We start from the raw sequence: 16,249 nt of genomic DNA, 5'->3' as shown, positions 1-16,249 counted from the left end.
ATGAGCCATTTTGGTGTATGCAAATAGAACTGCCCTAAAATTAATATCAAACACAAACATATATTTTTTTTGATAAAAAAGGAAAAAAAGAAAGTAGGAATATCTCAATAAGCTATAAACGAAGAAAATTCATCTAGATGATTTGGACACACGACCAATGCAGATTACAGCCACAATTGTAAAGAAGACACAAGTTGAAGGTTCTAAATGAATGAAGGAACAAGATTAAGTTAACTAACTACACATCTTTGAGATAAGGCTTCAATAATGATGATGACCACAATGACGACGGCCACTGCTGGCAGCTGCATGATGTGTGATTGCATCCAAACATACCAGTTCATAAAAAAAATGGTTCACAAGCTACAAAATCGTAACCCGAAATTGAGATATTAATGCCAGATCCAAAACTCATTAGTAGAACTTTTTGAATACAGTTAGGTAGAGAAAGACTTGTTTGAATTGTCTTTTAACATTAGTAATCCAAATTGGATTACAGAGGCAAGAGACTCATTTATACAGAATATTAATAAATTAGAGACAGAGGGACATACACGAAAAAAGAAAAACATAAGCAAAATACCAACCCTTTTTTTTCTACCTGATTCAAACTGCAGGGATTGCATTACTGTCATTCTTGCTTAAGTTCGGTCCATTACCTGTTTGGTTTGCATGAAATGCTGACTGCCTTGAGGGAGCTCCAAGAAATTTCAAGGAGAGTTGTGATGGTTCTAGATGGCTAGTCACGGCCGTTCCTAATGTAAGCTTAGACAAGCCCACAAGTTCATCTACATTGACAGGTTCTTTTGAAAGGATTGGGATTGGCTTTAGAACCTGATGATGAGGATTCTCCTTTGGGTGGTTCTCTTCTTCAGTTGCTGAGAGATTTGGTGGCCAGAAGGGAAATGGAACAGGCAGATATGTTGGAAGGAATGTAGGCATGATTGGTGTGACATTGTTACATGTTGTAGTTTCTTTGGCTTCTGTAGGGGTTTCATTAGAGGTGGTTTCCATTGGTTCACATTCGAGATTGAGAGAGAGATGCCGAGGAGGTAATGAGGTTATCTTCTCATTTTCGGTTCCATGAGAAGAATGGAGCAGGAAGGGTTCATCTGGGATTGGTACTGGATTGATAGACTGAAACAAAAGAAAAGGAGTGATTAAAAACTATGGGTTTATAATTGCAAATCAAATCAGGTCCAACACTGGTATTCCTAGTATCCCACAGTGCCAATGTTTCCATGCAAATATAAGTATAAATTACAAAACTTGGAGAGATACCATATCGGGGGCCATGTCGAATAGGCTGGAGCGTCTCTTTCTTCGGGTTGCATTACTCTGCCTGATGAAGTACTTCTGGGCATGGCTGGCCACCTGGGTAGGAGTCCTTGAAATGACAAATTTCCGCGCAATCCCACGCCAGTCTCCTTTCCCTAATTTCTGGAGACCCTTTAAGAACAGTCGATGTTCCTCTTCTGTCCATGGGACACCTAAAAAACCAAATCAAATTTACAATAAGTTGAGACAAATTTGCAAATTGGTGTAAAAATCTATGGGACGTGCAAAACTGCATAGAGCAAACAACAATGCCCACTTAGAGAGTTCAATCCACCTTAATAATGCTCCATAAAAGGGATGCCGGGCTTATGAGCCAAGGAACAAGTTGGAGATCAGTGTAAAAAATAATAGAAAATTTCTGAGTGCTTGTCATGTTGGATACCGACATGACACTTCATGGCATGATGACACTTCTAGGCACTTGCCATACATATGGATCCTTTTTTTTTTTTATAAGACTAGCCATACATCCGGTTGAAATCATTTTCTCGAATTTTTCTCTAAAATGATAAAGAGTGTTGATCACTTATCAAAAGGGGGAAAAAAGATATAGAGTATGGATCATGTACTCTAGTAACTTGGGTATCTAACTAGCTAAAAGGTTCCTACACATTATACAAATTACTATATTACCACAGATGATCTGGTGTGCCAAAAGTTAATTTTCAGAGGTTGCTGTGTTGCACACCTTTGGACACCTTACCCCTTAGCATCCATGCCACAAGTCAGGGTAACATTGCTTCCTATCCTACCAGTCCTCTAATTAGCATGAAAATGGGAAAAACCTTACAAGTTCAGCTGCCTTCATGACAAAATAAAACAAATGATTTGTACCAGAGAAAAATGGAAAGGATAGACAGACAATTGGCCCAAAATGTAGAGCATAAATAGCCTAATAAAGAATCGAAGTAAATACCTAGCCTTCCATCTGAGTCGACAAAGTTCAATTCGAAATGTGTTCCATAATTGGATCTAACTGACCCATTGACATATTTGATGACATTTAAAGCAACCCTAATGATCTGAAAGGACAATAACTGCAAATGATTGGTTGTGCAAGTGTCAAGATCTTCAACCTCATGGATCAATCTAAAACTAATGTTCAACTAAAAATGACAAAAGTGAGGCCTGCAAGTTTTGCGGTTATCGATCTGAATTACAACCTCATTAAGAAGTGCAACTGACTTTTCCTATTCAACAAAGTTATTCCATTTAAATTCACTGTGTCAGTTTCACATAATGGTACTCTTTTCAAACACATCCTAATTTATATATACAGGGGGAGGTTCAAGGGACGTATGTAAAAACAATGGTTTTTCAAAATATGGGTTAGAGGTTCTGGATTGAGCTGATTTTTTGTGAGGACACTATGATGAGAAGATCATCCTCACAAAAAATCAGCTCAATCTGAAACTTCTAAATCCATCAAAAGTGATTTACAAATTATTGGCAAAAATTGACAAAAAATTGACAGTACACATTCTAAATCACTTTTAATGGGGTTAGAAGTTTCAGATTGGACTGATTTTTTTTTTTCGGATGATCTTCCCATCATAGTGATCATCCTCACAAAAAATCAGCTCAATCCCAAACTTCTAACTCATATGTTGAAAGTTTATTAATGTTACATTGTTTTTACATATGTGTTTTCATATGTCCCTTGATCCGTTCCCATATATATATATATATATATAATTATTTAGGAAATTTTAAACTTTTTGATCTTAACTATTACACTGTTTTTATATTATACTTCATATGAACTGAAGTAGTTTAAAAACATGTGGAACAAATTGAAGTGTCAGAGTATCAAGTTTTTGGACATCAATGTTTGACACCTATCGTTGATTTCTGACACCATGACATCTATCCATGCCTATGTTACATAAGTTTTCTCAACAATAATCTATAACACTATACCGTTCAAACTCCAACCATAACATAAAAACCCACACCAACATAAATATATAATTGAAAGACTCCAACTGCTTAAGCTTGAACCACCTTATAGAGCAAGTTTTCCAAACTACCACTACATGCTCCACTTTCAACTGTCTATAAAACTATTTATGGGTAAACAAACTGAGGAATTACTATTCTCTTTTACTCATAAGTAAAAGGCAGGTCACCAAAGACCACAGTAACGTGCCCTAGGCTAAAAGTCGGTCCTTAGGGTCGTTTATTCTTAGAGATTTTCGTGACATAAGTATATTTCTATGATAAGTTGGTAGGTCTATGGTGAGCTCATGCTTGAAATGTTGAATAATTACCTTTTGGGGGGGAGGGGTCTATGAAGAGTGATCAAATTAGGGTCTGAAGTCAAATTAAGTGGTTAGATTGCTTTAAATCAATTACTAGGATTAACTAATATTTCCAAAATTTCAAAAAAAAATACTTTATATAAATAATTGACTTTCCAGAGAAATTTATACCTATTCTAGAGATTTTTTTTTGTCTATTGAAATTATAAAATAGATGACTAATCACCTCACCCACCTTAGTCAACATAATGCATCAACAAGAAAAAAACCCATATGATCTTGTAGGACAATATCATCTGATATGAGAAATTGGTAATAGATACGTAAGACAATAAGAAAAGAAACACTTGCCATGTTGTTCCATTAAAATTAGTAGTATAAAATATAATCAAACAACAACATTTACTCTAATTAACTGTAGCAGAGTGAATTTGCATACAAGATCATAACAACAGAAGATATGTCATTAAAGAAAAACAAAAGAATAGCTACTCTTCACATGGAGACAGTGACGAATGAATTTTTTATATATATATAAGAGATGACGGATTTCATAAATATAATGATATTTCATGTAAATCGAGTAACTAAAATATATAATAATTAATAGTGCATAGATTAAAGTATATATCCAAACAATTATACAATATATGCCTTAGTGACACAAGGGGCCTATTAGCTAGTGGCCAATGCAACACGAGCTAAGAAATATTTGGGTAGAAGGACCCAGCTGTATAATACTAAATATGCCGGAACTGAGCCGTCCACTCTTTTACACTTGTTATCGATGTGTGAACATTCCTGCGGGTTATGATCAGCCCGGTAACCATAGGCCCCTACACCAAGGTACTATCTTTCACACTCTTCGGTCCAACAAGCAGACCCCCAATATATGGGCTGAAGCAGGACAACCTCACATGTGTAAGGGGGTTTGGTACTAGGGAGCTACGGCTTTTCTGCTTCTGCCTTCTTTGCTGAATCCATTTCAGTGCCACCACCCAACACACCCCCAAAGAAGAAGAAGGAAAAAAAAAACTAAGAGATATATCAGGCAAAAATTGCATTTTTTTGGTTGCAAAAATAGCAACCCAAGCAGCACTTTATCCACAAGAACACATACAGGAGGATAGGGGCACTAAAATTAATCAGCGAGAAATGTACATTGAGAATCTATATAAATTCTATGGTGTGTTATTCAGTTGCATGTGATCCTCGGCCTGTAATTTTGAGATCTCTGAAACAATTAATTAGTGGTTCAGGAAATTAAGAAGTCCCACAACATATTCAAATGGTTTCCTTCCTTATATGGTTTTTAAGTACAAATGTTTTATACCAAAAACATTAAAGATTCAAAATATGTAATTGAACTTGTCAAATCAACATAAACTACACAATAAATCCAAAATTCAAACCAAAATCCAGCTAAAAAAAAAAATTCAAACCTTTCTTGCGATCACCCCGAAAATTCGAAGAACAAGCTGTATGAGTAGTAGGATCATCAGAAACATAGCCTTCTGCGATTGGAGTCGGATCTCGAAGTGGATCAGAAGAAGGAGAACCAGGATTCGGAGATGCCGCTGCAGAAGATGACGAGTAGTAGTGAGCAGAGGAAAGATTCCCCATACTTGCACTCTTCTTTATAGAACCATCTGTAAGTCGAACACCAAACAGCTTCACCCCTCCTCGACTCGGACACGTTCGCGAGTTGTGTCCATTGTTGCTGCAATGAGAACACCGCCGAGTCATTGCCACCACCACCTCTGCCTAGCTTTTAACCAAACAGAAGAATCAATCAGATGGTCAACGGAAACCAATATTGGTCAACAAAATCAATGGACAGAAACACGAGACGCGTTATGGTTGCAGAGAGAAAATGAGACAGAGATGATGAAGAAGGAAAGGAAGGAGAAGGGGAAGAGGAGATTTGTGTTTGTGGGCAAAAATGGTGATTGGTGCATGTGTTTTATGTTTTATGTTTTTTTTTTTTTTATAAATATTTTTGGATAATAAGGCTTGGAACTCAGACAATTTACGGTTTTAAGTCTCCCGTCGTACACGCGGTGAAATTTTCTTCTTTATGTGACAGGTGTTAAAAGAAAAAGCAGACTTGGACACTTTATCTTGTATGCCGGACTATTGAAGAACATATAGTTCCACTAGAACCATTGATCTTGACCGTTCGAAAAAAGAGATTATTTTTTCTTTAAAAATAATCTATGATCAAAATGTAACTTCCGACCTATATTGATCTAAAGTGATTAGTGGGCCCATGGTAGGAATATTTTGCGAAGGTATTTATTTTTAAGATGGTGATACTATAATAGTGTGGGCAAGGCAACATGGAATAATTATCAATGCTTTGTCATTTGGGGGATTGGATGTCTCCGAAAACAAATTCGGACACGAAGTTTAGATAAAATTACGAAATGAGGTCTTTGACGTGTTTGTTTCGGCAAGCATTTCCTTGTGCTAATGCCACGTGGTCCGAAGTGAGACCATAGAAATCCACAAAAAAAAAAATCCATGGCTGTCAATGGATTGGATCAGACCAAATCCGATAACTTCGGATTTGGATTCCGGATACGGATCTGAATTACCTATGCCCTATCCGGTAAAATATTAGAAACTAGAAAGTATATAAATTGTATCCTACTTGACAGCTTAAAAATGATTGCCTGTCACATCGGGTCGAATCCTCGTTCAATTCAAAGGGTGCTCGGTTACTTTATCTTATATTTAAAAATAAATAAAACTAGATTCCATTATGGTTGGACCAACCTGGTACCAAACAAATACTATATATTATCTTTCCCCAAATTATCTAATCATTCAAAAATAAATAAATAAATAAATAAATAAAATAAAATTTGACCTTATTAATTTATTAAAGAGGATATTTGGGTAAGTGTATTTATTTTTGTTATTGATGTTTTGTATTTATCTTCTTTATGATACATGCAATTTGAGAAGGATTGAAGTAGTCAAAATCTTTTATCTAACATGTTGCATTGGTCTAATTTTCCCTTCTACTCATGATTCTTAAATAATTTAATTTTTAATACTAATAAATTTAATATCATTCTTCAAGATCAATCTAATAATGATTAGATTAGATCCAAAGCCAATAAAAAAGAATTAATTGGGACTGACTTTTGATGGATATCAATATTAAGATCAAATAATGATCAGATTGGATCTGGATGAGATCAAATCCAATTTGATATATAAAATATAAATAAATTTAATATATTTAAATAAAATATATAATATAATTTATAATTTCTTAGATTTTATCAAATTGGGATATTGTTGATCTAGAACTGATCTAATATGTTATCAAATCATATCCTTATTAAAATTTAAAACCCAAATCCTTGATCCAAATCTAAAATTACTTGATTGAAATGGCTTAAATTTCAAGTGTGAGGCGACTCATTGACAACCCAATATCCAATTATTTGGTGAACTGGCAAAGAGATAGCATCCCTTCCATATATACAAAATGTATACAACTAGTTATTCAAACCAGAGGGCCCCTCGAATAAAACAAGCAGTAATTTAGGAAGTGGTTCATACCTCAAATTTTTGAGATAAGTCTAAGATGATAATGATAACGATTACGACCAAAGCCTAATTAGATTATTTTGAATAAATAAGTGGTACACTAAATGATTAATTATGCATATCTTATCTTTATATTAAAAGAAATGGACCCAAAATTAGGACAATAGTAAGTAGATAATGCAAGCATGCTTTACAAAAAGCGACATGGAGGAGACTGAGACTGACTTTGATGGACGTGAGTGAAAGTCAGATTTAATCTTCTTCTACGGGAAGTAAAGCCCCAAGCTTTAATCAACTTTATATCCATAAGGCCCCAAACTTTTCCTTAAGAGATAAAAAATGTTATCTTTGGTGTGTGAAGTTCCAAGAATGTTTGACACTTTTTATCATAAAAGGAAGAAGAGAGCATATTTTGGGATTTGAGTAATTTTACAACCAAACCTTGTGGGTAGGTATTTTTTTTTTTTATGTTTGTGGGTTTTCTTTAAGGTATATAAGGTAACGTTTGTATTACGTTGGGAAAGCGCTTCTCGTATTTTTGGTGTTTAAAATAATGTTTGGTGAAGAAATACTTCCTTCAAAGGCACAACATTGCCTAATGAATTAAGGAATGTGAGTAAGCTTACAACCAAAGCTTGTGGGCAGTGCACGTGTGTGTGTGCATCTTACCCAAAGTTAGATCTTGAATTTCTCCCGAACTCCAACCTTTTTTACCTTTATCGTAGTCAGTATGAGGATGCTAGATTCAATATGGGGTGTTATTAGATTCGTGAGCGATAATCCCACATCGTCTAGGTATCAAGACCTTGGGGCAATCCTCACCTTACAAGCCGGTTTTGTGAGGTTGAGTTAGGCCCATGGGCTTCTAAATGATTGAAGCAATGAATTAATTTGAAGAACTTAACTAGGACCTTATGAAGGTGCCATTCCATTGATTTTTTTAATGGGTCTAAGCTCATCTACTTAAAATATACTTGGGTTGTCAAGAGTTGGTTTCACTTCTCGTATCAATGTACTTAGATTAAATATGACGAAAAATCGTGAAAGTAATTAGAGTTAGAGAATACCGGTTTAGCCTAATGAGAATGAAGAGAAGAGGGAACATGGGCTAGTGAAACAGATTTTGGTAAGATTAATAGGCCTAGTGTTCAAAGTTGGGATGGGCTCAGTCAGAATGAAGTGAGCACTAAATTTGGGCTTTAAAATACAGCTTAGTCTTATTTTTCAATTCAAAGTTGGGCCCAACATCAACACGAAGTCATGTTCTACACTACTCATAAGTTAAGGTTCACTCAAAGTTCAACAATAAATATTTCTAATAAATTTATTTAATTTTCAATTTTCATGACTCATGATCTACAAACTCCCTCAAGTACTTTCCTACCTAAAAAGAAAAGAAAAGAGATATGATATTAGCTTCCAATCATGATTTTAAAACTTGTCCGAGTCATCTTGGTATCCTTGTGAACAAGACGAGATGGGAAGACCAAATTATACCCTTTCACTCCTCTTCTCCCTCGATTCTTCTTACTTTTTTCGTTTTCTTCTTCTTTTTGGTTCATGGAACTGCAAAAAATAACTTTGTCTCATCCAAAATAACGAGATGATTTTGAAAGAATCATCTTGATATCTTTCGTGAAAAAGATGAGATGCTTTTTCGAGATTTAAATGTGTCTCCAATGGATATGAAATTATGGATTATGGATATGGTTGTACAACATCCATTTAAGGGAGAACCAAAAATAGGCCCTTTTTACCAAACATGGCCCAACTACCAAACGGGCGAATCCATCTCCACTATAATCTAGATATGGGTGTCAAAGGAGCCTGTTGGCCCATTAATCTGGCCTCGCCACCAATGCCCAACATGGCCCGGCCCACTAATACATTTTAGATGTACATTTAATTTATGGATCGATGTATGATTTTATTGCAAAAGATAGCCGAGCAAATTGTAAGTAATAAATATTGGACTCCTATTTTAATAAAAATAATTGATAGTTTTTCTTTTGTTTTTGTTTTTTTTCAAATATTTATGGGTGTAGAGGATAAAAGCTGTAACAGATCTGAACCAAACATTTGGATCAATTTCCTTCGCAACGAAACGCAATGACACTAAAACGTGTCATCTTCCTTTAAAAACTAGTTACTTTTATTTCTAGAACAATATCTAAAAGGAAAATGGAAAATATTTATATTAATTTTCTTTGCTCTTCCTGGGTGGTGGTTTAAAATCTTAGTTTCAGCTGATGTTTCAGTCAGAAAGAAAATTAAGACAATTGATACAAGTTCTGACTGAAATCAGAATGTTTTCATAATGCACAAAATTTGGAACTATGGTGGCAAGTGGCAACAATAGTCGTGGCATTGACAATAGCACCGCGTGACACCATGAGATTGCATCTCTGTCAGTGTTAAAAGTTGTTATTTAAGCACAAAGAAGAAAAATAAATATTGGTTTGAGATGAACTCGAAAATTTTCCTCTGATACTTAATAATTGACTTCTTCATGGTGTCCTTTCTGTGTATTCTGCAAATAATTGGAACCTTTCACAATTCACACTGAGATTTTATTATAGAAGACTTTCACTTCAAATTATTTAAGTTCACATACAACATTTTCTAAGCTAAAATGAACCTTTACGTACCTAGACTGGAAACAGCAATGATGCCTGGCCACCGAATAGAAACAAAATGAACAGAAGACATCAGTCCAAAAAATAAAGGACCTGTGAAACTAAGAAACTGCAGCATTGACTCAGCGATAGCTTCGGTACGAAGGGCTGTACATGCAACTCTCAGCATACTTCACCAGATCCTCTGGACGAGGAAGACGGGAAGCCAAACCTATAAAGAACATATATAAATAAATAAATCTTTTAAAATCATAACTTGTATGAAGTGAACTAAACCCATTAAAAAGTAACTCACCAAGTTCATATGCTTTAGCAGCCACTTTAGCAGCAATGTTTGCCGATATTTTTCTAATATTAGAGAATGGCGGGTAAATCAATCCTTTATCAAAGTTTTCTTGTGTCACCTGAGCAGCCAAAGCTTCCGCTGGAAAACATAACAAATATGTAACAAATATGCATATATAGGGGAACAAGAAAACTGACATGTCTTCACACAACACCGTCTGTGCCCCATTTAACAAGTCTAAGAAACATCTTGCCCAACTTATCATAGAGGATGATATGTGCCCCTGAAAATCTACTAAAAATGTGCCTAACTTACATTATGAAAACCAACAGAAAAAAAATTATGAAGTTTAAACCGTAGATTTTGCATGCTTTGAACTCAGGATTCATGATTATTTATAAGATTCACGGGGAGCGACCTTTTACAATCATGAATTTAAGTGGTATTTTTAGATCTTTTGTGTACTTACAGGCTGCCAGAAGCATGTCATCATGAACGCGGATGGCACCCGAGATAATCAAACCGAGACCAAATCCAGGGAATATGTAAGCATTATTTGCCTGAATTAACGAGATTAAACAAGTGTGGAAGTCATTCATATTTCCCATAATATCTGCTAATGAGAAGTGTCCATTAAATACTAGAAAAGAAAAAAAGGGATCAAGTTTAGACCTGTCCGGACACCAAAAGTTTCCCATCATATTCAACAGGGTCAAATGGGCTTCCACTAGCAAAAATTGCACAACCCTGCAAATTGAAAATATAGAAAATAAATAAAATAGAGTCGGTTTTACTTTATCAGTTTGGAATACTCAGCAATGAGAGAAATCTACGGTGAACTTATTACCTTAGTCCATGTGTAAGCTTCTTCAGCAGTACACTCCGATTGTGAAGTTGGGTTCGATAGGGCAAGAATAACAGGTTTCTATATGTCATTCACATATATCAATATCAGCATTTTCAACTTTATTATATAAGAGAGAAATAGAGAAATAGAGAAAGAAAGAAATGAACATGTACCTCGTTAAAGGTGGCCATGGCCTCAACCACCTCTTTTGTGAACGTTTTTCCGACTCCAGAAGATCCGATCAAGACTGTAGGCTTGATTGTCTAAGAAAGTAAGAAACAAATGATACAGTAAGAAAACACTTCAACTAAAACAAATTTATAACATTGGTAAGTGAAAGTTTCCCCACCTTCACGGCATCTAAGAGTCCCTTAATGGGCTCATGCTCATGTGCCCAAGGCTTCTTGAATTGTTGGAGTGACTCCTTGCGAGAGCTTACAATCAAACCCTGAGAGAATTTATATACACTTTTTAATTGATGTAAGAAGAAAAAACAACAGAAGGAATTCCATAATCTTCTTTCTTATCATGGATTTAAGTTCGGGTTTCTCCTACCTTTGAGTCAACTAGCCAAATCCTCTTGCGTGTCTCTTCCACTGGAGCTTTCGTCTGAAACAAGAATCAATTCTCATTGTATAAAGAATTATTTACATCGAAGTGCTATGTTAATAGAAAACCAAGATATAGTATATATATGTTACTAGCAAGTTAATACCTGTTTTGACATCTCAAGAGCTATGAGTTCAGCTATGCCGGTTCCCGCCTGCACAGAGCAAATAACAGAAGTGAGGCACAATGGTAAGCCTGAAGTGGTGTGGAATTAGCAAAGGACCATGAAACTCACACTATTCACATAGTGCAAACTTAGTTCAATAGAGCAGGATAGTGAACAACAATTGTTCATGAAAATTATGCATGAATGCTAAGAAAAAAAATTACATACAAAAAAGAAAGGTGGGGGGGCATATATTTACATCAACAAAATATAAATTCACAATTTGTGGAGATAGTAGATATAAAGCACTAATTTCAAACTAGAAAGACTATTTGCAAAATAATTATAAATGATGAAAAAGTAGGCAGAGGGCAACTAGGCCTTGAAAGACGCAAAGTGTATCATACATAATGGAGAGAAAATAAATAAATAATGGAGATTACCACCTGTCCTGAGTTTTTCTTTATTTTCTCTCAATGTAACAAATGGCAACAAAACGCTAATTTCAAACTAGAAAGACTATTTGCAGAATAATTACAAAAGCTGCAAACATAGGCAGAGGGGGATTAGACCTTTAATGTATCATACATAAGGGAGAGTAATAAATAATAATGGCGATTGCTACCTGTCATGACTTTTTCTTTCTTTTCTCCTCAATGTAACAAATGGCAACAAAAAACAATTACGACAGGTGACAGAAACTCACCTCGCCAGCACCAAGGAATAAGAATGTGTGCTCTGCTAAGGTTCCACCCACTAACTTCAATGCTGCAACAAGCCCAGCAAGGACAACAGAAGCAGTCCCCTACAAAAAGAAAAGAAACCAATGATTAGAGAAATGGTCCCCAAGGAAACCAAACTCACACACACGAAAGACCCACAACCTCACGTTACCTGTATATCATCATTGAAAACAAGATGAGTTGTTCCGTATTTTGCAAGCAAGTCAAAGGCATTGTGGTTTGCAAAGTCTTCAAACTGCAGAATGTGTTTGAAAGATTCAGAAACCATTAGAATTGCATCAATAAAACTCAAGTCAAGCTCTGGGAAATTGTAAGAATTGATTAATGAAATCTCCTTCAGGTCTGGTACTTATGACTAACCTGTACGAGGACTTTTTCTCCGTAGTTCTGCTTAACCGCACACATGAATTCATGCAGAAATTCCGTGTATTCCTAGATTCAGAAAGTACCAAATAACTTTTTAGTATTACAAAAAATAGCATAATTTACTTGTATAGATGCTGTATTATGGGCATACAATTTAAGCAAAATAGGCTAATGAAATTATGGAACCTTGCCAGCTGCCCTCTTTTGTCTAAGCCCTATATAGAAATCATCTTTCAACAATTGCTCATTGTTTGTTCCCACATCAATGGTTATAGGCAAGCACTGCAAATGATCAATAACTTGTTAAATCCCAACAATTGAAAAATAAAAAGGAAAACTCTAACGTCGTGATTAAGATATAAATTTTTGGCCAAGTAAGGTGTGAAGTTGTAGCAAAGTCTACACACAAGACATAGTTGTATGAGATACATACCAAAGTGAGGATTACTTCATTGATAAAGATTGATGTTTCTAAGATGCAAATTGATCTAATGGGGTGGCATCAGTTATGTAAGTATTTACCGAAGAAGGACGAAGACCACCAAGTGCCGTGTATAGAGAGAGTTTCCCAACGGGTATCCCCATCCCCTGAGAACATTTCAGATATTGTCGTCGATTGGGTCAGCAAGGAATCCCAAGTAAACAGATATGACGACCAACTGACATGCTGATCCAATATTCTTGTTTTGTGAATCTGTATTTTAAAATATCTATGTCCAAGAATCCAAAGATAACCAATCAAGAGATTATTACCTGGCAGCCGAGATCCCCAAGCCCCAAAATCCGTTCACCATCGGTAACGACAATGACTTGGATAGCCTTCGCAGGCCAGTTCTTCAATACCTCAAGAATCTTCCCCCTATAAGACCACAATTCCTCAGTCTCCACATGAACAATTAATATAAACAACACATAAAAAAATCCAAGCTACAGTAATGTGGGGAGCTGAAAAACAGAATATCTCCTAAGAACCCATACTTCTCTTTCAAACTGATGTAAAGACCCTGAGGGCGGCGAAAGATGCTTCCATATTTCTGGCAAGCCTCACCAACTGTTGGGGTGTATACAACTGGAAGCAATTCCTCGACATTATCAATGAGAAGCTTGTAGAATAGCTTTTCATTAGTCTCCTGTAAACAGGGACAAAACGAAGAAACAACAAATAAATGAACTCACCACTCAGCAACACAACACCGCTGTCAACTCAAAAACAAAATCCAAACTAGTGTGAGTGAACTTATGTACCTGAAGGTCCATCATAGCCATGTATCTTTGCAATGGAACTTGATACTGGCGGAGACCATGCATCAGTTTTTTCACCTGATGGTCCGAATTGAAAATGGGTTAGCAAGGATAGTCGTAAAAAGATCAGTTAAAAGAGAATGAAATCTAAAGAAATGTCATTTAGAGAAGTAACCTGAAGATCTTGAGTCAAAACTGTGGGAGGAAGAAGCCCTCGTAAATAATGTGCATCCCTTTCTTTTTCATTGAAGGCAAGCCCTTTATTGTGTTTTGGATCCCTCAACAATGAATACCCACTGTGGCACATAAAAAAGCCAAAGGCTTATAAGTTATGGAGGCAATGCAGCACAATGAATGATAATTCCGCTATTAGGAATAGCGATAACCATTTTATAAAAAACATTGGTGTAGTTGCTTAGTGATGGAAAATTGTGACTTTTCGAGTTCAACACAGATCAAATTGATCAATGGGTGTCGGCAAATCACATAGACAATAAGAGTCCCATTTGGTTAAATCCCTTCTCTTCTCGGAGGAAAAGGAGCAAACTTTAAAAGAGGGAATTTATTAGAAGCTCATTGAACTCAAACCAAACAACAGAAACATGAAATACAAATAGAAATACAAATAAAGCCAAAGAAACTCTTATAAAATCAAGAGAACTCAATCAAACTATCATTCTTAATTTCTTATTGTGCATTTTAGGCACATAAACTGAAACATAGATGGAAAGTAGAGCATTGAATTTCCTCAAATAACATTTTAAAAAAAATTTAACAATAAGCAAATCCAGGAATTATCCACTAAATATTAAATTAAATAAAACAAAACCCATCATATCCAACAAGAAATTACCAAAAACATTCAACCAAAACATAACAAGAACAACAATTAATGAAGATGAATAAGTAAATAAATAAATAACCAAAACTTGTAAAAATTTCAAGCCCAAAATGAATAAAGGTGTGTTAATGTCCTTTTGAAGACAATGACGTCCTCCTCATGGTCGACATTGTTGATGGTCCTTAATATTCTCACCACGCAAAAATCACGAGGAGGATCATCATTGAAAACATCGAACAGACGAACCAGACAGAATAGAAAATAAAAAACAACAGAAACCCAAAAAGGATTATCATTGGTTGATCTTCTTTTAGCTCACCTAGCAACTGAGAAAGTCCACGGAGTGACGAACTGATCCTGCGTGGCGCTATCCTCACCGTACACGTCCTTAACCCCACCACCAACAGTGGATTTGGGATCCATGTCGAGAACTGATGGACCGTCTCTTATCTCCTTAAGAGTACTCTCCATTAGAGCCTCAACCTTCCTGTTTACTACTCCTCCTCGACCGTTAGAACTTAAAGCTACCACCACCACAGAAGCTGAAGCTTTTCTCTGCGAGTGAGAGAAGCCAGAAATACTAGAAATAGTTGGAGCCGAGTTGCTCTGCTTTAGATACAAACATCAAAACAAACACAAACTCAATGCCTCTTTTTTATACCCAAATCAGAATAATCTCAAACAACGCTATTTTCGAGTCAAAACAAGAAAATCGAAAATCAATAATCAATAATCAGTGAAAGATCTCTTTTTTAAATAAAATAATAATGTTAGTACAGAGCAATCGCAACCTACACTACAAGAAATTGATTCGGGGTTCAGCAAAGCTTTTTTTTTTTTGGTTACTATTTGTTGATCTGGGTTTTGTTTAAAATTACGATTTAGAAAATGGGTTCAATTTATATTACCAGAAAAATGCTTTGATTCAGTGAGATCATGGCGAAAGAAATGTGGAGTGAGAGAGTTTTTCGCTTCTGTTGAAGTTGGTGATTTAGAGAGAGAGAGAGTCTTTCGGGGCTTTGCCGCTAAGGTCTTCTCTTTCTGGTTCGGACTCTGTCATCCTGAGGCTCCTTTTATGCGGGAAAGAGTATCAATTCTAACTTACGCCGAAACGTAGAATTTTTTATTTTTTTTCTCACAAAGCTCACAATCACATGTACCACGTGTAGTGAATGGCATTTCTAATTTATAAAAATACCCTTTTTTTTTTTATATGACGTGGCAAGCACTGAAGACTCTGTGAGAAAAAAAAATGACTCAAGAGTCACGACACGTAGATTGCATGCTTGATTTGTTTAATAGATACATTTAGTTTTCTTACTGCACCGACCTCATTTGATCCACTCATATACAATTAAAAATATTTTCACACCTCGCACATGTAAATGGTGTGTGATTAAAGGGAAATAC

General features: G+C 35.6%; 2 protein-coding genes across 3 annotated transcripts; both read right to left on the bottom strand.

Moving 5' to 3' along the window:
- Nucleotides 1-384: 384 nt before the first annotated feature.
- LOC147412107 (transcription factor MYBS3-like) lies at nt 385-5,558 on the bottom strand. Its single transcript, XM_086456391.1, has 3 exons — nt 5,042-5,558; nt 1,282-1,490; nt 385-1,137 (listed from the first exon to the last, which is right to left on the bottom strand). Exons 1-3 carry the CDS (start codon nt 5,343-5,345, stop codon nt 607-609), a joined length of 1,044 nt encoding a protein of 347 aa, XP_086312517.1. The 5' UTR covers nt 5,346-5,558; the 3' UTR covers nt 385-606.
- Nucleotides 5,559-9,711: 4,153 nt separating this feature from the next.
- Nucleotides 9,712-15,909, bottom strand: LOC147412106 (NADP-dependent malic enzyme). Of its 2 annotated transcripts, none has more exons than XM_086456385.1 (20): nt 15,748-15,909; nt 15,159-15,445; nt 14,174-14,294; nt 14,002-14,076; nt 13,735-13,886; nt 13,510-13,615; nt 13,279-13,344; nt 12,943-13,038; nt 12,751-12,822; nt 12,542-12,625; nt 12,354-12,452; nt 11,648-11,695; nt 11,488-11,541; nt 11,282-11,380; nt 11,106-11,195; nt 10,933-11,010; nt 10,758-10,832; nt 10,555-10,645; nt 10,095-10,223; nt 9,712-10,010 (listed from the first exon to the last, which is right to left on the bottom strand). In XM_086456385.1, the coding sequence occupies exons 1-20, from the start codon at nt 15,775-15,777 to the stop codon at nt 9,922-9,924; spliced, it is 1,941 nt and encodes a 646-aa protein (XP_086312511.1). In that variant the 5' UTR covers nt 15,778-15,909; the 3' UTR covers nt 9,712-9,921. The 2 variants fall into 2 exon arrangements, with proteins under 2 accessions (XP_086312511.1, XP_086312504.1); XM_086456378.1 differs by having other exon boundaries at nt 15,159-15,448; nt 15,748-15,906.
- Nucleotides 15,910-16,249: the final 340 nt, after the last annotated feature.

The sequence above is a fragment of the Akebia trifoliata genome, chromosome 1 (genome assembly GCF_017979445.1).
Source record: "Akebia trifoliata isolate Shusen 1 chromosome 1, ASM1797944v1, whole genome shotgun sequence".
Classification (NCBI taxonomy): Eukaryota; Viridiplantae; Streptophyta; class Magnoliopsida; order Ranunculales; family Lardizabalaceae; genus Akebia; species Akebia trifoliata.
The sequence above is the reverse complement of the archived record's forward strand: the minus strand, read 5'-3'. Positions and strand labels throughout refer to the sequence as shown.

Excerpts from the sequence above, each read along its gene's own strand:
- LOC147412107 (XM_086456391.1), bottom strand. The coding sequence starts at position 5,345 with ATGACTCGGCGGTGTTCTCATTGCAGCAACAATGGACACAACTCGCGA. Across the intron at positions 1,491-5,041 it reads TCGGGGTGATCGCAAGAAAG|GTGTCCCATGGACAGAAGAG; the intron begins GTTTGAATTTTT and ends TTGGTTTTTTAG. Across the intron at positions 1,138-1,281 it reads TCGACATGGCCCCCGATATG|TCTATCAATCCAGTACCAAT; the intron begins GTATCTCTCCAA and ends CTTTTGTTTCAG.
- LOC147412106 (XM_086456378.1), bottom strand. The coding sequence starts at position 15,777 with ATGATCTCACTGAATCAAAGCATTTTTCTG. Across the intron at positions 14,077-14,173 it reads TTTTGACTCAAGATCTTCAG|GTGAAAAAACTGATGCATGG; the intron begins GTTACTTCTCTA and ends TCGGACCATCAG. Across the intron at positions 11,542-11,647 it reads CTCTTGAGATGTCAAAACAG|ACGAAAGCTCCAGTGGAAGA; the intron begins GTATTAACTTGC and ends TTCTTGTTTCAG.